We start from the raw sequence: 23,451 nt of genomic DNA, 5'->3' as shown, positions 1-23,451 counted from the left end.
TGCCTTCATATTGTATAGATGGTCAATGGCCAGGGATGTTCAGCAACATCTGCAGGGCTAAAGTTCCCCAACACCCAATCTGAGTAGACTTAAGAACAAAATGAAAGCCTAATGGAGTCCGGGTGTTTCAAAACCACTAGCGGCAACCAGAAGCATATGAAATATCAAAAGGTTTAGAGCAAATCTACCTAACTCTGTACAATTCTCTTGGGACAAATCTTAAGTAAGATCACCTGCTAATTTCACAAGCGTAGTACAGAACATAATTTTATTATCATTATTATTATTATTCGTCTTAGACCTGATCACATTGACTTTCAAATAAATCTATACATTTCATCAACAGTTTCTGTTTGGTATATTGTTCTTTTTTTAAATTATACTGAATGATTAATGCACCTTTGTGACCAGGAAAACAAATCAGGCATATTTAAATACATATTGAGGAGTACATATTTTTTTTCCTATTTAGTATACAAAGTATTTCATAAATATGAATTATATTACAAAAATAATTTCTGAAACGCTCACACAGCAAGCAATCTTTTTGAAAATTTTGGATAACCTCTAGGGGTTTGAAAGGAGTTTCACATCACTGAGAATGGGTTAACAGGGGTTGAGAAGCCACAGAGTAGTCCCACATCAAGTATTTTCTTCCAATTGTGTACACCACCATTTTTGTTTTGTTCATAAGCTTGGGTTGAGTTGGTTCCATCTTATGCCAATTTGTGGTATGCGTCAGATGGTCAAATTGATTTGTAGGGATGCAATGCATGGTATATTTTAAACAAAGATCTCTGCACAATTTAACATTATAAATCCAGCGGTTTCAAGATGCAGGCCATAAAGGTAACCAATTTTACACATACTATCGACTGTTCTTTCTTTTGCATGCTTTTTAAAAGTTTTTTGTTTTGTAAAAACTTTTTTTCAGGTATTCTCTAAAACAGTGCTGCTTACAACATCACACACCATAGGGAATGGTTGTTTCCAGTTCCTCCACCAACTTTTTAATCCATGTGCAGATGGATGACTCAGCTGAGTACACTAACAGCGGTACCAGTTTCGTTCCTGTTCACTTTTGCATTTGCTTTAACAAATCACAAAGTGATGAAGAGTTTTGCAACTAGGGTACAAAACATATATGCCTCTTGAGGTTAAATTCAGTGTAATACGTGTATAAAGCAACACTTTGGCAATAGAGTTTTGCAGTAAACCCCTACAGGATTCCACAGCGCAAGAGTTTCATGAAATAATATCTGTTTGGAGCAAGTTTTATCACACACCCATAAGATCACCTGCCTCTATGCCTACTGGTTGAATATCTATATGGAAATTAAAAGTCAACAAAAGGCACTTGCATCATTAAATACAGGTCCTCTGCAGGATATAAGATTGCATGACCTACATTTTATTCAGTGCTGTTTGTTCTTCAAGGACTTGCAAGTAGTCTGGTGAGCTCTGAAGTTTCGTTTTCAGCTCAAAATATTCGCTCTTTCTTTGCTCAACGACTATTTTGCTGTGATTACCCCCTATTAAAGATTTCTTGTTTTTTCTGTCTTGCTGTTTCTCTGGATACCGTATTTCAAAGCCACTGACCCCTATACTGTTGTATTCTTTTTTACTTTCAAGAAAATTTTGAATAAAGACATTGGAATCCCGACCTGGGAATAACTCATCGAGTTCGTCAATTGTGCTAAGTCTTTTCCTGCTATCCATGTGCAATAAATCTTTATCCTTCTCACTGTTGTTTCGCAGGATGACCTTCTGCCCCGATGGCTCGGCAAACATGAAGCCTGTTTCTGTTTCCGTTAAGCCACAGGCATGGCTTTTGCTCATCTGCTCAATGGTTTGGGGGATGAAGGCCTCTGCCCCCAGAGTGTCCTTCTTGTTTGACATGTGATCATGCTTCCGAAGCTGAAGTTGCATGGAGCTGCATTCTGGATTCCCCAGACCTTCGTGCTTCACTGACGGTTTCTTGTTGCGGCGGAGGACAAAGACAAGAAGACAGAAAGCTACAAAGACAGTCAAAATGAGCACTACCAATATGCTTAAGATGAGGATAGACAATGGAACAGGACCACCTGGAGGACTACGAATGGGGCCCAATGGTGTTGTAAATGTGACAGAGGGTGCAGGACTAGTGAAAACAGCAGACTTCAGAAGTTTGGGGCACAGGATCTCATTTTTTAGTGTCTTCAGCTCCATGTTAGCAAACTGCACAGGCGTCTCACATCTCAGTTCCTTCACCACAATGCCATCATTGAGCTTCTCCAGCCACAGCTTCAAAGCAACCAAATCACAAGTGCAGTCCCACGGATTCCCTTCCAGATCAATCTGTGTCAGGGATTTCAGATGATCGAGCACACCACTTACAGGCAGGTACATGAAATGGTTGTTTCTCAAGTTCAACCGAGCAAGGGGAGCCCCAGAAAAAATGTAGGCTGGCAGACTCCGGAGCAGGTTGTTGTTCAGGTAGAGAAGCTGCAAGTTTGGCATGAGGTCAAAAGTGCCTGCTAAAATTTCCTTGATGACATTGTATTCCAAATACAGGTACTGGAGATTGTGGAGGCCAGCAAACATTTCGGGACTCAGCCTCTCAATCTGATTGCCATTTAGATACAATCTCCGCAAGTTTGTAAGGTTGCGGAAAACCTCCCCTTTAATGGTCATGATCCTATTGCTGCCCAGGTGGAGTAAATCCAGCCCTTCAAACTCTGCAAAATCAGAAGTATCCACATCCTTAATATAATTGCCATTGACATGGAGTTTCTTAGCATTCAGCGGCTTGGGGGTAAGCTCAGCCAGTGACTGAATATTTCTTTCTTGACAGTTGACACTTAATCCCAAATCTGAAGGGTGTGTTTTGCAAGTGCAAGGGTGTGGGCAAGGTGTCAGAGGTGGCACTCTGGTCTGAAAATTTACTATTTGACTGAGATTACGGTTGGAGAGTGATTTCCCAGCGACTATCCCTGAGATCTTGGAAGGGTTTGTCGTCTTGGGAGGCTTGGTTACCAATCTGTGCATGGATGTTTGTGTTGCATGGCCATTAGGTGTGCTGTAACCAGGTTCAAGCTGTGATGGAGGCAGGATGCGCACATCAAAATCACTCCCTGTTCCCATGGAGCACAGCTCTTGCTTGTTGGTTTCTTTCAAAAGCCTCCCATACAAATCGCTGGGAGTCTCGCAGATGGCTTCCCCAATGTAGATGTTATAGGGCATGTTCTCCAGCCATGCCTTCAAAGGCAACAAATCACAAGTACAATTCCATGGGTTGTCCTCCAGCTGCAGCTCAACGATGCGGCCAATGTGCTCCAGAACTCCAATGTACGGCAGCTTCTGTATTCTATTCCCACGTATATCTAGGTGGGTTAGAGAAGCAAAACGGAAAATATTATCAGGAAGGAAGGCAATCAGATTGTCATTAAGGATGAGGACTTTCAGCTTGTGAAGCTTATTGAAGGCTCCTCTTTCAATATATTTGATTAAATTGTAGTCAGCTTGGAGATACTCCAAGTTCTCGATGCCAAGGAAGGTGTCAGCTCGGAGGATCTTTAATTCGTTGTTGTTCAAGTGCAACTGCTTTAACGCACTGAGACCTAAGAAAGCTCCTCCCTCAATGTTCTGTAATTTATTGTTACCCAGCTGCAGGGACACAGCATGAGTAAAGTTAAGAAATGTATTTGGATACAGGAGGAGGAGGAGGTTGTTCTGAAAATTGAGGTGATAGAAATTAGACCAAGGTGGTTTCAGCTGGTTTGGTCTGTAGACTGCAACCTTTTCGCAGTTGACATAAAGTACATTCTCCACCGACACACAGGAGCAAACATTGCAAATTTCCACAGATGAGTCAGTCTCTGGATCCGTAGAAGAAGCTGGGCTGGACAACACCAGAAAGAACCACAGAAGCATCTTTTTTGTTTTGTTTTAGGATCAGCAATCAAGCCTACTGCTCCTGAACAAAGACAGATAATCTACAAAAGAAGGAGGACAAAGATAGAATATGTTTCAGTAGTAATAATTCCAGGAATAAAAAATAAAAATAGTACTAATAGTAAATAGGTGAACAGCACACATTGAGCTACTGTTGCTGAACAAGAATAGGTACAGTACAAGGACAACATAAAATGTATTGCGGCAATTCAAAAAAGGGCACAGATGTACCTTGCATTTGAAATTATAACTCTGATCAGTGTCTATCCATCCATAGCTTCAGCCTCTCTTTTTCAAATACACACAATGCATGGATACAGTGCATTACTCTGTCTTGTGTACGGCGTGAATACCAAAACAGAATGAGCCCCCGCTAAACTGCATTTCCATTGTAATGTATGCTTAGCATTCCAATGCCGGTCATTTTGCACATAGTCAGAAGGATTTGGATCACGTATTTGGAAGCAATGCATAATCCATTCCAAAGGCAGGAGAAAGAGAGGCAGTGTGTGGGGCGCGGGAGAGACAATCTAGCACAGAAAGGCAAAGATGCAAGCGGGAGTGAGCAAGGAATGAATCTAGGGAAGAGAAGATGGTCATCTGCTCTTACACAATGCTCATTGCAAATGCATGCTGTCCCCCTATTGATTCTGAGTTCTGTGCCAGCCATTGATATGTGCCTCCTGTTCTTTTTTTAGATTTATGCTAAAAATCCCCCCCCCCAAAAAAATGCAACCCAGGAACATTAACTACTCCCCCTCATAACCCAGAGGCTACAGCTCTCTACATTTACAAATTAACAGTGCTTATTATAGGCGTGTGTGTGCGTGCATCCAGCATCCCAAAAGGGCACCTTAATCGGCAGTGCAAACCAGAGTCATAATTCACTAGGCTGAAATCCATCCAAACTGTCCAGCAACTTTTATCATGCAGAACCTTATATAATTTGCCCCAAAACTCTGCATTCTCACAGGAGGTGGATTCCATGAATCTTACACATACACAAACACACACATCTATGGCCTAATCTGGCAGCAGATGTGCATTCAAGTTTTATTTCAACACAGGACCCTGCCTGACCTCCTGGGGGAAGAAGTTGCTGAACCGCATTTGTGACATTTAAACATTTGGGTTGCCTTCTTTATGAAGGAGAGAGAGGGAGAGGGAGAAAAGAGAAGAAAAATGAGTTGCAAAATAAAATAAAATAAAATAAAATGGGTTGCTAAGGAAGTCCAGGAGTTGTCTTGGAGAACAATGAAGATCACAGAATGGAACTTGGGGCGGTGTTAGAAAAAGAAGAAAGGAGAAGGAGAAGAAGGGGGGGGGAGGAAGGGAAGGCCAAGGAGAATTTGAAGGATGAAAAGGATGCCGAAATCTGTGTCCGGTGGGGAAGAAAGGAAAGTATATGTGTGATTAGACCAGGACAGGAGTGTGTAAGGAAAGTGAGTAAGGAAAAACTGAGCCTGGAGAGAAGGTGGAGGTCATGGGAGACCAGAAGGGAAGAAAAATGGAGAGGAGGGTGGGAATCAGGGATGAACAGGGGTAGAGTGTGGCAGACGGGGGGGGGGGTAAGAGAATCAGAAAGAAGAGTAGAAAAGGCAGGATGGAAGAGAGAGGAACATGCAGGCTCGGATCTTTTGGGGGCGACGGATACAGCGAGGACTGGGCAACGTGGGAGAGGTTGAGGGAGCGTTGGGATTCTTTGGAAGAGAAAGTGGTGGCGTGGATGATGGACGGAGGTCTGAAAAATTCGTAGAAGGACCCTTCCCATGGCACTGAATGAGGCCTCTGGGGCAGGATCGAGGAACGGGGAAGCTGACTGCTATGAGATGGAAGAGGGAGGCTATGACTTGAGGAGGAAGAACCCACAGCTGGGCTGCCTTCCGCCCCCGCCCCCCAATCCGAAGCTGGCGGGCTCCCTGCCCGGTTTCTCCCTAGGGACGGCGGCAGCGGTGCGGTGCGGGGGGTGCTCCACCGCAATGCTTTGCCGCAGCCTTGCCGCTCCCGGATCGCCTGCCTCCGGCGTGCGGGCAGCTCCCTCGGGGCGCTCGGAAGAGGGTCTCTCTTTTCACCTCCTCCTCTCTTTCATACCCTCGCGGCCCGCCCGGGAGATAGATAGATATATCGGATCGGAGGGCCGGCGGGGAAACGGGTGGGTGGAAGACAGCGTCAAGCGCCCCCACCCCGTCGCTCCCAAAATCAGTTCTCTCTTTCTCACCAAACAAACCCCTTTCACGTGGATCTCCAGAGGAAATAGGGAGGGGGTGAGACAGAGAACTGCAAGCGAAAGATCCATTTGCAAAGGAGAAACCGTCCCTCTGCACACACACTCCCCCCATTGCTGAAATGCATGCAATCTCCATCCCCCGCGCGCTTTTCTTATCTTGGGCAAAAGCCTACCCCTTTTCTCTCAAACCCCCCCCCCCCATCCTTACCTTGCTTAGCCGGCTCAAGCTACCCAAACGCGGCTTCTGGTTCCTCTGTCTTTCTCTCCCTTTCTCTGCTATGCAGTTTCTGGGGTTGTCTCTCTACGTGATGGGGACTTGTGTGTGTGTGTGTGTGTGTGTGTGTGTGCTTGCTTTCCCTTCTCTTCTCTCCCCACCCCAAAACACACACACACACACACAGACACACACACAAAGGAGACCCAAGCAGGCTACCGAGCCCCGTACTCAGCGGCAGCTCTCCATGCGACACAACGCAGGGCACACAGAGAAAGAATCGCACGAGCGCGCACACGCACACGCGCGCACACACACACACACACAAACACACGGATCAGGAAAGGAACCAGCTAAACACACACACACACACCAGCAGGCAGGGAGAGCAGAAGGTGCGCAAAGGCGTGCGCGCGCGCGCACACACACACACACAAGCGCCCGGCGTCCAAAACGCACTTGAGAGACGCTGCCCAGAGATGCGCTTAAAATGCGCGCGAGCCACAGGATACAGCCCCAGTGCAAGAGAAGATACGCGTACGCACAGAAACAGGACCGACAGTCCTCCATGCAAAACTCTCACATATACGGCGAGCTAATGCAGGGACCCGAACCGTGGAGGGGAGGCGAGGAGACATTGGCGCACGCGCGCACACACATACCCCCCAAGGTTACACCGGCAAAAATATATATTCACACGTTGCACGGGAGGATCGCGCGTTCTCACGACCGCACGGCCTGGAGAGAAGGGCGCACGGCGGGCCACACGCCGCTGGAGGTCGTGTACACACACACTGCCTGCATACTCTCTCTCTCTCACACACAAAAGCCGCTTATCAGCAGGTCCACCTAGACGGCAGCCCGCGGCTCTAGGTCCCTCAGTCCAACCGCAGGAGAGTTTCACGCACTCTCCCTCTGCGCTTTGAGTAATCCTCTTTTGCACAAAGTCCAGAGAAACCTCAAGACCCAGAGACCTCGTCCACGCAACCGAATATACTTCTTATACTCCTAATAATAATAATAACTCCACTCCCCCACACCAGACACCTCTCTCTATCCCTTAATACACGAAAGAAGACGAATACCTAGTTTGGCGGGGAGGGAGAAGCAAAAGAATCACAGGCACAGATCCACCCCCGTCCTCCATACCAGTAAGAAATACGCGCCGCTAAACCACCCCACCAACCGCGCCGTTCCTAGCTTGGGTGCTTTTTTGGCGGGGGAGGGAGGGAGGGAGAAGTGCCACCGTACCTTCGTCCAGTTTCCTACTCAGCCAGCTGGAGATGGTGGAAATAAAAATAAATAGGAAGAAGATGTGGGTGCGGGAAAGCCCTTCCGGAGCCCACCGCTTGCCTCCTAAACGAAGCTGCCTTTAAGCGAGGAGTTGGGATCCCTGTCGCGTCATCCCGAGATGGATCACTCGAGGTTCTGATGGAGCTGCACCCCCCCCCCCCACGCACAGAGAGCGAGCGATGCTCAGCGTCCAGGTAATGCAGAGAAGAGTGGAAGGCAGGCGAGGCGGGGGGCGAACAAGGAGGAGGAGAAGAAGGAGAAAACGCTTCTAGCAGTCCTTCTGACCTAGGTGACTAGTCCGTCTTGTTCTCGGGGGGCACGTTCCTGAGCTTTAAGGCTTAGTGTCTGCACCGCATCTCACTAGAAAACGAGGCGGGGTCAGTAGTGATACTGGGGGAGAGAGGAGGAAAGGAGAGCGCGAAGCCTCTGCTCCCATTCCCAATGCTCAAGAATTTAACACCCCTTCCAACAAGCTGAGAAGGGCGGAGCAATTCTGCAGACTTCGGTTCGCTGAGAATACCAGCCGCTTTGCTATTTCCCAATAATAACTTTTTGAAAAATCTCTCTCTCTACCTTTAAGAGAGAGGTTATCTGTGCAAGGAGGAATATATATACACACACAATATCAACACACACATATACATATTCATATATATATCCCACCTCTCGCTCTGCTCTTTATGCCTAGGCAACAGCTGCAATATGATGGGGGGGGGGGAACCAATTATATATTATTTTTAACACACATAAATATACAGCTTCTCACTCTTCCCCCTCCTTAGTATTATTCTTCCCCTTGATGCAAAGTACAGTCAGCTCATTAAGAGACCACTGGTTTATTTTTATTTATTCTTCCCCTCCACCCCACATATTTTTGCTTTGCACGCTGTAATATGATTTAAAGTGGCAATGAATATCTCCCGGAGCACCGGGACAGATTTTTCCCAAGGCAGGAGAAGAGGCAACTAGTCCAAGCAGAGAGTTTTTATTTAGAGATGTCAGATTGGAGAAGGGAGGGGAGGGAGGGGGGGGTTCTGAAGATGCAAATATGCACTTAAGCCAGGCAAGGGGAAAATTGAGGGTTTTAAAGGAGCAGAGCAACCTTCCTTAACTATTTAGCCTTGCAACCAGCTCCACACTGACAAATGGGTTCATGTAACTGATATAATTTTGGGATGCTGGTTTGCATTAGGCAGGGTGGCCTGAGAAAACTACCACTGTTTGGCATAAATAATCTGCATAGTATTGTAAATCCGCCAGTGTTTTCTTAGCACGTAAAAGCATAAGAATGCCATACCAGGCCAAACCAAAGGCCTATCCTTTTCTACGTGCTTCCAGAATCTCTTACAAGTCAAACTGTTTATTGGGCATTCATCCTGATTTCCTTGCGCAAAAGCTCAAATGGGGTTAGGCTATGTCCATGCTTTACTGAGCATTTGCAAGAAGGTTATACAAATTGCTGGAAACCAGGAAGAGGGGAGTACTCTTGCACTCAGGTTTCCCACGGGCATCTGGTTGGGATCTGTAAAGAAAGGAGGGTGGACTAGAAGTGCCATTGGGCTCATCCAGCCTGATCTTCTTATGTTCGCTATGACACTGAGCATACTGATTTGCCTTTGTTGTATCTTCTAGTTCATCATACTTCAATTCCACATTTGCTCACTGCATTTCCCTGTTGCCTTCCTAGCTACAAAAGGTGCATTGCTGTGGATTTGTTCTGAATGTGCAACAGATCACGTCAATCCACTTTAATTGTGCAAACCTAAATTTTCAGTATGTGCTCACATCACTTCCACAATATACCGACTTCAGGGAAGCCTACAAGCCTCACAGTATGAAACTAACCCACCTAGGCTAGTTGTCAGTTTCCAGCATCCAATACTCATAAATATACTGCTACTGATCATGTATCACTTTTGACAGCTGTTAATAAACTCTTCTTTTGAATTTCCAGGGGAGGAGCTGCATTAGTCCATTGTAGCAAAACAACAACAACAAAGCATCTCGGGGCACCCTAAAGGTTAGCAAATGTACGGTGGGTTATGGTTTTGTGGATTAGGGCTATGTATACTCATAGGGTTTGAAATACACAGGGTTGAGGTTTTTGACAGAACAGTTTTGTGCAGAGCCTTTGAAATTGAGCATATCTTCATGTAAGGATTGTGCATTGTTCCTATACATATATGTGGGCATGTTTATGAAGTGGTGCATCAGTGTCACCTCCACACCCCATAAACATTGGTAGAAATGACATAACACCTCACTGCGCATGCACATATGTAGTTCCTTTCTTCATTTCTTTTAAATGTGTGTCTTTGGATATTCTAAGTACTCAGGGTAGCATCAAGGCAGACTTGAAGGGAAGGGAGGCAGCGTTTCTGTGTTCTATAGAGAACACAGTGTGTACAGTTTGTGTGTCCAGTTTGGGATGGGATCCAGAGTGTGTGTTCTTGGTACTAGGCAATCAGGGCAGTTTAGGGATTCTGCTGGTTCACCACCCACCCCACTGCCCAGCAGTCTCCCTGACAGAGCTGATCTTGGAGGCAGTGTTGAGGACTCCCAGACTGCTGGTGTTGGGGGACTTAGCATCCATGCTGAAGGCCCAAAGTGGTTAGCTTTGGGGTGGTTCAGCACTTTATGGCTGCCATGATAACCACGGGGCTGTCCCAACATCATCAGCCTAATGCATGTGACAGGTTACACTCTGGATGTGTTTTCTCAGCTGGGCAGGAAGAAGGTGGGGGATATTGACATCAGTCCCTTGTCATGGTCAGATCACTTCCTGCTGAGATCTAGCCTTTCAGCAACTTCCCCCCTATGTAGAGGCAGAAGACCTATTAGGATGATGCACCCTCAAAGGCTGCCTCTACAGCAGCCTCTTGGCAAATTGGGGGTGCTGCTCTTCTCTTCCCACTCCAGGGGAGGAAACAGTGGGCACTGCCCTCTGGGGTCTCCTGGAGTCTACACGTGCCTGGCATGATTCAGAGTAGCTCCCCCGCCCCGCTGCCATGGCCTTTGATTTCCAGTTCAACCATTGAACATGGTTGATTTGATTTCCCTCCCCCACTTCTTCCTGATGAAGTGGTGGGCCTACATTTTGGGGGGCCTGAAACTTGAATGGTTATGAGGGCCCCTTCACAACCAGCAACAAGATCTGGGCAGCCGCTTTTCTCTTCTTTAGTGGGTTTTTTACAAGAGGCTTTACAGCATCTGTGCTATTGATGCTCAGACTTTGGCACTGTCAAAATATATACAAAAAAATAAAAATAAAAATTGAGTTGTACAACTCAAATGGGGCCTCCTAGATGGCAAAATGTTAAGCAGTGTGGGCATGACTAAAATTGCTTCTGGAGCCCCTGAAGCAGGGATTAGGAGCCCTGAAGCTCACATTTTATTATTTCATAGTAGATCTGCCCTGTCCTGATGTAGAGCTTCACTCACCTCTTATTCCCTGGCAGGGAGGTGCCACTTTGTGGCTTGCCTTAGGTGCTGAAATGTCTTCTGCCAGCCCTGCTCCAGGCTCATGACCCTTCCTTGCAGGTCACAAACAGGGCTTCTTAAGGATCAGACAGGCTTGTGTATGTTTGCCCCATATCTATGGCCAACCAATGGGTGCATTCAGACATATTGCATTAATTTTCCTGATTATAATTCTAGTGCTTTTGTCCTATTTTCCCATGTTCCTTTCACAATGCGGTACCCGTTGTGTTACAGAACTGTGGCTTTTTAAAGCCAATATACTGGCATGTTGTGCTAAATTTCATTCACATCAGTGGGTGTCGTGCAACACAACAAAGTCCTTTGGGCAATGTCACTATTCCCCCACCCATTCCATTCATGTCTGCTTCTGTTCTCCCATGATTAAAACAAGAGGAAAGAACCAAAGGCTAATATACTGCCCCACATTTCATCACTTTACTCCTGTTATTTTCTGAGTAAAGAAGGCTGAAAATGATTTTTTTTTTCTAGCATCAACAGTGAATGAGCACTAAACATGCATGATATTCCATTAGTATTTTCAGAAGTGGCTTTTATGGAAACTCCAATAAAATGCAGGAAAAAAGAGGAAAATGGAATGTGAATGCAGCCAATGATTCATGGTAACCAATTTTTTGTATTATGGGACAGAGAGGATACTACAGAATCATAGAGTTTGAAGGAACCCTGAGGGTCATCTAGTCCAACCCTCTGGGATTCAGGAATCTCAACTAAAGCATCCACAACAGCTGGCTGTCCAACCTCTGCTTATAAACTTCCACTGAGAGAGAGCCTGCCACTTCCAAGGGAGATGGTTCCACGGTCAAACAGCTCTTACTGTCAGAAAGTTTTTCCTGATGTTTTGGCGGAATCTTCTTTCTTGTAACTTGAAGCCATTGATTTGAGACCTACCCTCCAAAGCAGGAGAAAACAAAGTTGTTCTGTCTTCCATGTGACAGCCCTTCATATATTTGAAGATGGCTATCATATCTCTTCTCAGACTAAAAATAACCAGTTCCATCAACCACTCCTCATCAGGCTTAGTTTCCAGATCTTTGATTATCTTGGTTGCCCTCCTCTGCCCACATTCTAGCTTGTCAATGTCCTTCTTAAATTCTGGTGGCCAGAACTGGAGACACTGTTCCAGGTGTTGTCTGACCAAGGCAAAAAAGAGTGGTGCTATTACCGCTGCAGCCCTCCTGTTGCTGGTGTGTGTGTGCGCGTATCCTCAACCATCAGGTAGAGATGATGGACTATGAAACTGATGATGGATTACACTACAGGAACATCTCCAACTTCCTGAACACTGGGCATTGTTGTTGAATCAAAATAGCTATGGAACTTGCAGTGATAGCCACCAACTTGAATGACTTTAAAAGAGGGTTCGGCAAATTCATGCAGGACAAAGTGATCAACGGCTACTAGTTATGCTAACTGTGCTCCAACTCCACAGTCAGAGGCATAAATGCTTCTGAATACCAGTTACTGGAAAGCACAGGAGGTGAGTGCTCTCAGGTTTGGCTCTGCTTGAGGGTTTCCTACAAGAATCAAGGTGGCCACTGTGAGAACATAGGGCCAATGGCCTGATCCAGCAGGCTCTTCTTATGTTCTTACAGTCGGATTGGTCAATACATGAATTTAGGAAGAGCTCTGCATCTCATTCAGACTCCTGTTCTTACAGTGGCCAACCATATGCCTATGGGAATCCCACAAGTGGAACCTGAATGAAACAGCACTCTCCTCACTTGTGATACCCGGGAAATGTTTTGCTGGGGCATCGTGCTTCTTTCAGTGGAGGCACGACATAGCTATCATGGCTGTTATCCCTTAACAACCTTTAACCTCCATGCATTTCTGCAATGCTCTTTTAAAGTTGTCCATGTTGGTAGCTGTCACTACATCTGGTTTGTTGTGAAGCAAAGCATATATGCTGCCCTGAGCCTAGCTGAATCCTGGAACATCCATGACAAAATAATTTATAGTTAACAAGTCTGTAACATCTTCTTCCTGCCAGACGGAGCAGTAACAACTGCTCTCCTCCACAAGCAGCATCTGATATTACAAAACTCAAAATGCCTGTACAGAAAAGTCTTGTCATGATTCTTCAGATGACTGGGCATGTCCTTTCTTAAGGCAGCGAGGGAATGGTCGCCCCGCCTCCCAGCCCTTCGCTGGATATGTCAACTCAACTGCCTGTCGGAGTTGTAGAATGAAGGAGGGAGGGAGAGAGAGAAAGCCAGCACAGAATCTGTCTTTGCACAGGCAACCGTTTTGAAGAACCGATGTGAGGGGAAGCAGCATGAAGCTGTAAATACACGGAAGGCAGAGCCGCTGCAACCGAGCACTGTGCCAAATAAAGCAGAAGAAATGCCGTCAAATCTGCGTCTCCGCATGGTTCCAGATTACTTCCAGCTAGCTTCCTCCAGTTTATCCAGGAGACCTCTCCAAGCTACTGCGAGTAACCTACCGCCTGCATCAGGGAGGCACGCGTCAGCCAAGAGCACATTTCTCACTGCAGTCTCCGAAGGCTGAGGCTGGTTCCTTGTATAGCATCCATTATTCACAACAAGTTGTTTCCTTTGAAGTCAGATACAATTTGACAAACAGAAACTGCCATTTATGGGCATTTCCCGCTTCCTGTAAACATAACCTCAGGATTTCTTAGGCCTAGAAGAACTCAATCTACCCTACCTGGGTTGTTCCAGTATTGCATCAATTTCATTTTTCTTTTTAAAAAAGCTACACGGAATGTGCACAAGAGCCAATGTGGCTGCTTGAAACCACACACTGCAAAACCAGCATTAGGTGTTGGCACCATCTGGCAAGTAGGGCCCTTGCTGTCAATCTCCAAAGCCCCTTAATCCTGCCACTTCTCCTCCTCTCAGTTGCCTCCTCTTTGCATTCCTTCTTCATGCAATTAAGGAAGGAGTGAGGACCAAAGTCCTGAACCTGACAAGCTGCATTCCCTTCTCTCCTTGTTTGGCTATGTAAGCTTCTTAACCCCAAACCTATGGGGCTCCCTAATTATTAGCATCTACCCTGCTACCTCCACCTTCCTTCCTACCACCCCTTGCCCCCTGGGCTGATTGGAATGCTAATTTTTTTACATCTGTAGTATCATGTCAAGAGATGATTAGCAAGTGTTAGTCTTCACACCCTCTCCTGTGACTGGGCAGTGTTGCAAATAAGATTGGTTGGGTCTCAGATACCTGGCTGTAGCTCAGTGGAAAAGCTCAGGGTTGTTGGTTTTTTGAATCCTGAAAGTCTCTGATTCAGGGTCCAGGATATCCAGGCAGAGGTGGACAAAAAGCCTGACATCTGGAATCTGAAGGTCAGGTGTCAGTAGGGATGGGCGAATTAATAGAGGCTAGGTCTATCAATAGTTATTAGTTAAGTGGAGCTTCCCTATTCAGACCATATACCTCAGAGTCATTGGTTAGTCATTCTTGTCAAAACTAGCCACTAGCGATGAGTGAAGCTGAAAATTTAAGTTTCTCTCAGTTTCTTATTTTTTCTAGTTTAGCTCAACACATTTCAACATCAGTTTGTGAATTAATTTTCTCATGAAAATTCACCACATTCTCTCATAATGTACACAAATGAGTATATTATTTTCCCTAATTTACTGCATTTTTGTATGTTACCTTCACCATTAATTGCATTCGTATGCACGCTTTACCCTTAGCTTATGCGTTTTTGTAATGCATTGCTTGACTGGAAAACTGCATTGCAGAATTTGGAGAAGTGAGAATTTCAAGTGAGAATTTTGGTTCTCATATTATGTTGGATGATGTGACATAGGTTCACTTTTAAATGTTAAATAATTTAAAGATGTATTTTAATTCATTGATGTCTGTTTTTATGTATATTGTATTGTTTTTATGATGTTAGCCACTCTGAGCCAGGCCTTGGCTGGGGAGGGCAGGATACAAATAAATAATTATTATATATTATTAAATGGATTGAATTTCTCCCCCATCTCAAGGCCAGTGGAAGGAAACACAACCTAGCAAGATAGACCGATTGTTGCAGAGTACCCTAATTCAGCCAGAACTCTGTACATGCCCTAGAACTGTGTGTGGTTTAGCTTTGCTTCGAGCAGCAAGAGCATCATGGAGGTGGAAATGAGAAAACCTCTGTGATGGAATCCAGTGATGATTTCAGCATGTGCTAACAACCACAATCAGAAAGGTGCAACCCATATACCTGAGTAGAGAAATTTTGTTTTGTCCTCAGGGCCTGATTCCTTTCTGGTGTGGTGTGTGTGTCACATGCTAGTGGTGGGTGGGGCCATAGGCAAAGTGAATCATAGAACTGTAGAGTTGGAAGTGACCCCAAGGGTCATTTAATCCAACCTCCTGCAATGCAGGAATCTCAACTAAATCATTCATGACACCTAAGATCAGTGGCGTAGCGTGGGTTGTCAGCACCCGGGGCAAGGCAAGTAATTTGCGCCCCCTAACCCGTGGATTTGCGCCCCCTAACCCTAACCCCCAGATGTTGCGCCTAGTGCGGCCAGCCCCCCCTGCACCCCCCACGCTACGCCACTGCCTAAGATATGTAATGAAGGTGCCAGGTGAACCTGCTTGGGGAGAGCATTCCACACAAAGGGAGCCACTGCAGAAAAGTCCTGTTCTCCTGATGCTGCTGCCCTTGGGACCTCTTGTGGAGGAAGCACATGAAGAAGGGCCTCAGATGCTGATCCCAGGGTCTGGGTATATATGAATGAAATGAATAGAAATGAGATCATTTAACAGACCTTATTTGACAGCTTAAAACTGAACAAGATAGAGAACAATGCTTATAACAGGGGGAAAAAATAGTATACTAAACATCCATACACTCCAAATCCATCTATTCTCAATAGTTTGGACCCTAAGATCAATTTTCAGACATTCAGGAGTCCCATTCCACCTCTGCAGACACTCCTACTCTGGCTCTCACCCAGACAGCAGCGTACATTCATCCCGACTGAGGGCTGCAAATAAAGCTTCAGAGAGCAAGGGAGATGGCACCCTTGCCCTTGGGGTGACTTCTGAATTGGGGGCCTTTATAGCATTTTCTGCAAGCTAAAGATAAGGGCTATAGGGGAGAAACTTGCATTTCAAAGGGCATGTTTTAGAAAGAAAGAAACAGTTTTAGCATAGAACTGATGCTGTGTTCTAAAAAAAACCACAACAAAAAACTATAACAACCAGAGTGTAAGGACATATTCCAAGCAGGCAAAAGCACACAAAGGGAGTGCAAAGCAAGAATAGTGAGGTGTGTGAGGGGGAAAAAGAGAGTGCTGAGGAGAGGGTGCAAACTGGAGGGTGGGACAGAGAGGCACTCAGGGCCACATTTGCCCATTGCTCATGAGGTTTCCGACCTCTGCAGTAACAGATCTGGTAGCAGAAAAAAAGCGAAAGACTGTTGCTCAGTGCCAGACCATTTGCCTTGCATGCAGAAGGTTCCAGGTTCAATTCCCAACATCTCCACGTAGGGCTGGGAGACCTTCCTGAAACCTTGAAGAACCATCACGAGCAGAGGCATTTTAGGAGCAGCAGAAATGATGTAGAATGGAGCAATAGAGGTGTCCCCTCCCCCAAAGATTAGCACCACACTGCTGAAATTTGAGAGCCCAAAGTCTGCCACTGCTGCTGGCCTGTGTAGACAATGGTGTGCTAGACAAACCAACAGGTTTGTCTCAGTATAAGGCCTCTTCCTATGTTGCTAGTATGAGACACCTTCCAATGTGGTGTTCTAAAGCACTCTTAGTAACGTAAGCCAGACTCATGTGCTTCATTAAACCTGCTGTTTTCAACCAGACTTGTCAACTGACATGTTTGCTATGATAATCTGCTTGGAAAATATACTGTGAGCCTGAGACTTGTTGCTTCCTTTAAGGGGAATTAATGTTGCAGGGATAATATTCACAGAAAAAAAGTAAGATTACTGCCAGGGCTGTTTGTACATTGCTCTGCTTTAATCTTTCCCTCTCTTGCTTCTGGGTTTGGGAGGTTTTTTTATTTTATTTTTTCAAGTTGCCCTAATTTTGTCAATTTTACATTCTCTATGAGTTACAGTTAGGTCCTCTAAAATCTCTTATATTTGGCAACATACTTTATACTCCTTTCTTTTTAAGTGCAGTTTTGCTCTCCGAGTGAATTTTGCTAATGCATCCTTAGGGGTGATATTTTTAAAATCTGTTTCCAGCAGACAGGAAAAACTCCTCTACCCCACCAGTGACCTTTCCAAGTGGGGTCAAAAGAATCTCCCTAGTCAGGGATAATTGACTTAGCTTTGAATTTGCTTTGAATGCCCTTGGCAATATTCTCATGTTCCTAAATCTGACTGGCTGCATAGTGTGGTGGCATCATCCAGTCTGATTGTCTAGCCTATTAATCATGCCGTTCTTGATTGGCTAGGTTTACCCATGCCTAGAAGTTTTGTTTTATTTATTAAATGTCTGTATCACCTTTCTTCAAATGACCACAGGGCAGTTTATAACATAGAACACAAATGTCCACTGCATATCATAATAACTATACGACATAAAAATCAAAACAACCATAATAAGGAGAAGTACATAATAATATGCAGATTCTCTAACAAGAGCAGAAAAAATAAAGGGAGAGGGAAATCAGTTTCAGGGTGTCTTAGAATACAGAAAAACAGTGCACAAATATAGAACCTTCTTTCTGTCCAAAGCCAGCTCTCAATACCAGCCATTGACAGAAAATGACAGGCCTGTCCAGTTCTCACCTGAGAGCTTTCTTCTCCCCACCTGGATCTTCACTTCTCTGCCTCTCACTCGGGTCCTTTCTCCATCTATCAGCAGTGCAGCCCCTGGCCCCCAATGGCTAGAAGGAACAAAGGACAATGTATTTTGATGTCTCCCCCAAGAAGTGACTCCCATCACTGGGCCAAATAGCTTAGTCGGTGGTAGAGCATGAGACTCTTAACCTCTGGGTTGTGAGTTCGAGCCTCATGTTAGACCAAAGATTCCTACGTTGCAGGGGGATTGGACCAGAGGATCTTTGTGGTCCCTTCCAACTCTACTATTCTGCGATTCTGTGATCCCGCTGCCTGCAGCAGCGCCCAGCTTTTCTCTCCCACCCTTCAATGCATCCTCAGTGTGAATCAAATCCAGTTTGCCTGTTTCTATGCAGCATCAGCCAATTAACACTGTTCTAAAATGAGGGTAATGATGGCAACTGAAAGAAGTGGAGAAACGGGGTTATTCACCCCCAGTGCTGAGAGACTGACTGCTGCTAACTCTCCCGTTCCATTAAAGCTGTGGAGCAGAGGGAGAGAAGTGAGGCAGGGCTGCTTCACCAGCTCTGCTGGGAGACCAGCTGTCTCTGGCCTTTCCTCCACTGTCACATAGTGGCAACCATTCCAGCAGGCTACTGGAAGCACTTCCATACATAGCTCAGTTGGTAGAGCATGAGACTCTTAATCTCAGGGTTGTGGGTTTGAGCCCCATGTTGGGCAAAAGATTCCTGCATTGCAGTGCGTTGGACCCTCGTGGTCCCTTACAACTCTATGATTCTATAATTCTAAATTTCATCATAAGTGTCATTATGAGAGTAGAGACTTTAAGAAGTGGAGCCAAAGCTTCCACTTTTTCCTACTTTCTACCAAACTTTTGTTCCTTGTGTGTTATGCCTGAGTGGAGGGACTGTCTTATTACTAATTTTATTGATTTATAATGATGATGATGACGACACATTTATAAGGGGCAGATGGGGCTTGTCCACCTGGGAAGTTAGCTCATCTAGTTGATGAAAAACTCTGATCCTGAATCTCCGCTGCCATGCGGGATATCTTCGGGAGAATAAAAGCCTTAGAAATAAACCTTACAGAAATCCAGGGTGCCTACCTAACGGTGCCTTGTTATGCTTCCTTCTGGCAACTCCTGCAGCCAGTCTGGTGCCAGACATCTTGCTCTGCTTTCCTTTGGACCCCGTCAGCAAGGCCAAGAGGACTGTCTTATCATCTGAACAGCCCAGGACCTCCATACAGCCTGCCCAGGCTTATGCCCCAAGCCAGCTTACACAGCAGTTTGACTTCACCCTCAGAGGCGAACTCCATTCTCTCTCTCGAGACAGATGGATGCCAACATTTCTATCCCATCTTTTGGCCAACCTGGGCTTACGATGTTTGAAAACATGATGATAAAATACATAGTAATAAAAACAAACATGTTAAAAGCAATTGTCAAAGCACAGTAAAACACATTTAAACCAGTGTTAAGGAATAACAGCCTAGTGGTCAACTTTGCAGCCTAGCTTTCAAAGCTGAATAATGTTCATAGTAGAACCAGTGATATTAATGGACCTGGCTATCAGGTCCTTTCATTTCAGTGGGTCTACTCAGTGTAAAACGCTTTTGGTTACAGCCATCTATATTCAGAGACTGTATACTTCTGAACACTGACCGCTTGGCGAGAATGACAGAGAAGAGCTATTGTCTTCATGCTTTTTCATTGGGCTTGCTAGAAATATTTGGATGGTTTGAAGTAGAAATATGGGAGAAATCTGGTAAAATTTCACATTTAAAGCTAAACTTGCCACGTCTGCAGCATTGTCTCCACTGACTGGCAGCAGAGGAGGAACGCAGCAGAGAGGGAAAGCAATGGCAGGGAAAGTGACTGGTTACCTGTTTTCCTGCTCCTCATTTGTGGAATGCTCTCCCTAGGGAGGCTAGCCTAGCACCTTCACTACATATTGAACAAACAGCCACAGTTCCATCAAAACAACAGGGGTTAGAATTCAAGACAGAAGCACTATCGCTGCATTCAGGAAAGCTAAGATGACAATCCTCATATCTGAATACACCTTTAGTGAGCTTCATGTATGCAAACTGAGTGGGAATTTGAACACTGAGCTCCCACATTCTCGAAGCCCAACACTTTAAACACCACAGTAAGCTGGCTGCTGTGGCAGTGAACTTTGTGAATCTATTCTACATTGTTTGTATGTGTTGGGGAAATGCCTTTTTCTACTCCACATCACCTTCATTGGCATCTGAAAAGGTTTGTGCGCAGTGGTCCTGCAGTGACAGCATTTACTCCCAGTGTTCATATCAGAAAGGAGTTTTTCTTCATAAGAAAATGTAGAGAAGGAGGCCTCATATTTTTCAGAGAGAGATGGGGGAAATAGAGGATCTCGTTCTATCATTTCTGTTCTTCTTTAGTAGGTCAAAGCAGGCAGCCGATTACCTTCCAGTGCTGCCTTTGCCTTGGGAGTCTACTGAGGTCTGACAGTGATGTCTTCTAATTGTTGTTTATAGATGACACAAGACATCACACTCCTTTCCCCCTCCTCATCCTAGTTTTGTTCTGAAAACCTGCTCATTGTGCTTACTCCTCTCTTTCCTTATTTTATTCCCTGTAAAATGTCTTCCCACCAAAAGGAGGAAAGACAGAAAATCCTTTCATGTGGCTTTGAGGAAATGTCACTGTATTGACAATGCTCTGTGATGCTTGTTTTTGTTTTTGTTTTAATAGGGCAGAACCCAACAACAGTTACTTACACAAGACTGGCTGGCTCATGCAGTGGACACTCAGGAGAATGGAAGGTACCTGAAGCAAAGAAAGAAAGAAAGAAAGAAAGAAAGAAAGAAAGGGAATTTCCCATTACTTTCTGGTCCCAGTCTGGGAAGCCAGACTTGTGCACATGTAAGACCAGTTCTGTATCCCCCCCCCCTTTAAATAAAGAACTAGGTGTAAGAGGCCACATCTGCACCATGGATTTAAAACACTATGACACCACTTTGATTGCCATGGCTTCCCCTAAAGAACTGTGGGAAGTGTAGTTTGTAACGGGTGCTGAGAGTTATTAGGAGACCAACATTCCCCTCGCAGATCTTCATATCTCAGATTTCCCTGGGAAGAGGAACTGATTGTTAGTGCTTTGAAGGGAATAAGTGTACCCTAGCAACTCCCAGCAATCTTAACGAACTACAGTTCCCACAATTCTTTAGGAAAAGCCATGATTGTTAAAGTGGTATCATGGTGGTTTAAATGCATAGTGTGGATGTGGCCAGTTTAAACCTCAGACTGCTTGCTTCTGTAAAGGGAAGGAATTTTGATGATTAAACACACTTAAATATTTTATATTTAGATTTTAGAGATGATATGTATATATTTGTAAAAGAAAAACAGGCTGATATTTAGCATGTTTCCCCCCCCCAAAAAAAGATATGAGTTTCATTTTAGAAACATTGAAAGGTTGATATGAAGTGATATGGTGAATATATGATAGTCTTTCTAGTACTTGGAGTTTCAGTGGCACATGTATGTGTACTGGCCCCAAATTTTGAAATTTGAACGCTTTCAGAATTCTGCAATTGAAACTGTTTCTGGTATTTTAAAAAAGGACTAAATGTTGCTCTTGAACAGGGGTGGGGGTCTTTTAACAGCAGTGCTTAAGACTTGGTGAATTCTAAGCCAGTAATATCAAGCATCATTTTGCTAAATTACAGAGCAATCCAAAAAGCGACGGGAAAGGGTGGATGGAAGCTACAGGAACTGCCAAAAATCCTAAGCTCTGCCGGGCTCATGCTGGCACAGAAGAAGGGAAGGAAGGATGCAATTTCTTTATTCTCCCCTTCCCTGCTTTGCTCCCCCCATTTTTCTTTAAGTTTTCCTTTCCATAGGTCTGTTTGCCAGCCCCGGGCCCCGCATATACCCTCCTTTTGCCTATTATGGGAGCTAGTTGAGGGAATGGTTGTTGGCAGTTACTAACAAGGATGACTAGATTCTCGATTCACTGGTAGTTTGCCTCTGAGTACTAACTGTTGGGAATCACTAGCGTGAACCATGCAGGTTCTTAACTTCCTGTTAATAACATAAGAACATCCTGCTAGATCAAGCCAGTGGCCCAATTATGTCAGCATCTTGTTTTCACAGAGGCTGACCAGATGCAAGCATGATCCAAGCAGCTGGACATCTGGTTGATCACTGTGAGAAAAGGATTTGGGACAGACAGCTCATTGGCCTGATCCAGTCAGGTTCATTGATGTTCTTACAAACAGGAGGACTCAAAACTTCTTCCAGTATTCCGATGGAACCTCTCCTTTCTGTTTTCTCAGTTGACAACAAAGACGTCTCTGTTGGCAAACCTCCTTCACCTTCTGTGGAGATGAATATCCATAGAATCCATAGGAGCCAACTCTTAGTGGTAGAGGGGTCTTTGGGGGCCCCAATAAAATATTTGAGCCCCCCTCCGGTTGATTGGCATTGCCATTCAAATGGTGTACATGCACCTCATCATGTGATCAATTATATGGAGTGGAACTTACCACCATTCCACCCCCCCCCAATATTTTATTCAAGTTGGCACCCCTGTCAGAATCCTATGATCCTATGAAGTCAGGGAGAAGCAAAATATTAAACAGCTCATATGCCAATGTGTACAGACAAAGGGGTTGGGGTGGAATACCCCAATGGGTTTTAACATTCCTTCTTCCGGTGCATGGAGCTGTGTCCGTGTGGGGTAGATCACCCCATTATGGTTTTCTAAGGCATTGTTTAAAATTTAATGATTCCAGCTCTTGAATTCAGACAACGCAGTAATAGTTTATTAATGCTTGGGCCATGGGCCATTCACATGTCAGATAAATAGGTGCGATACAGGAACCGACAGTATAAAATACTGCATAAGATCACATTGCCACCTAGAATCATATATAAAACCTACATCTTAAAAATACTACATAAATCACATGTAACTTGTATTATTAAAAGGGTGAAATTGAATACAGATAAGAAACATTAGTTATTAAAAGATATAATGGTTAAATAAGAGCATCCCCAAAGCAGTTGACTGCAATCTCATTAATAACTCTTGCCTGGATTTTCCTTGCTGCTAGGGCAAAGAGAGAGACCTTGTGGGTTGCCCTACAATTGGTCTTCGACAGAAGGTAGAAAGCCTTTTCTGGAATGGTATTGGAATATAGATGAGGCAGAATAGATCCCAGAAATTTAGTTCTTGGTTCAGGGTAAAGTGAACAAAAGAACAAATAGTGAGGCAGATCATCGGTTTCTGGGCTCCTGGAAATACAAAGGGAGTATGAGAGTATCTGCTGTCAATCATAGCTGTAGGCATCATTTGGAAGCGAAGGGCTGTAAATACTGAATTCTAACAATAAGGAGGTTTTTGCCGAAATTTAGCTCTAAGGGATGTGTATTATGGCTTAATATATAGGTTCATCATTGCCCCTACTAAATCACCCGCACCAAAACTAACTAGCAAATCACGTTCTCCCATCCAGTGGGAAATAGATATAATTCTGAACTTAGCTAAACATTCGGACCAGT

General features: G+C 44.8%; 1 protein-coding gene and 1 long non-coding RNA gene across 4 annotated transcripts; one reads left to right on the top strand and one right to left on the bottom strand.

The window, feature by feature from the left end:
• Nucleotides 1–22: 22 nt before the first annotated feature.
• Nucleotides 23–8,112, bottom strand: SLITRK4 (SLIT and NTRK like family member 4). Of its 3 annotated transcripts, none has more exons than XM_083422463.1 (2): nt 7,626–8,112; nt 23–3,974 (listed from the first exon to the last, which is right to left on the bottom strand). In XM_083422463.1, exon 2 carries the CDS (start codon nt 3,910–3,912, stop codon nt 1,405–1,407), a length of 2,508 nt encoding a protein of 835 aa, XP_083278589.1. In that variant the 5' UTR covers nt 3,913–3,974; nt 7,626–8,112; the 3' UTR covers nt 23–1,404. The 3 variants fall into 3 exon arrangements, with proteins under 3 accessions (XP_083278589.1, XP_083278590.1, XP_083278588.1); XM_083422464.1 differs by lacking the exon at nt 7,626–8,112 and adding an exon at nt 7,460–7,579; XM_083422462.1 differs by lacking the exon at nt 7,626–8,112 and adding an exon at nt 6,369–7,410 and having other exon boundaries at nt 24–3,974.
• LOC310669049 lies at nt 7,851–21,949 on the top strand. Its single transcript, XR_014506990.1, has 3 exons — nt 7,851–7,956; nt 20,638–20,808; nt 21,615–21,949. It is a non-coding gene; the product is annotated as an uncharacterized lncRNA (long non-coding RNA).
• Nucleotides 21,950–23,451: the final 1,502 nt, after the last annotated feature.

The sequence above is a fragment of the Podarcis tiliguerta genome (genome assembly GCF_965153285.1).
Source record: "Podarcis tiliguerta genome assembly, chromosome: Z".
Classification (NCBI taxonomy): Eukaryota; Metazoa; Chordata; class Lepidosauria; order Squamata; family Lacertidae; genus Podarcis; species Podarcis tiliguerta.
This window is presented reverse-complemented; position numbering and strand designations above follow the sequence as displayed.

What these genes read in the sequence shown, in the direction of transcription:
- SLITRK4 (XM_083422463.1), bottom strand. Translation starts at nt 3,912, where the DNA reads ATGCTTCTGTGGTTCTTTCTGGTGTTGTCCAGCCCAGCTTCTTCTACG.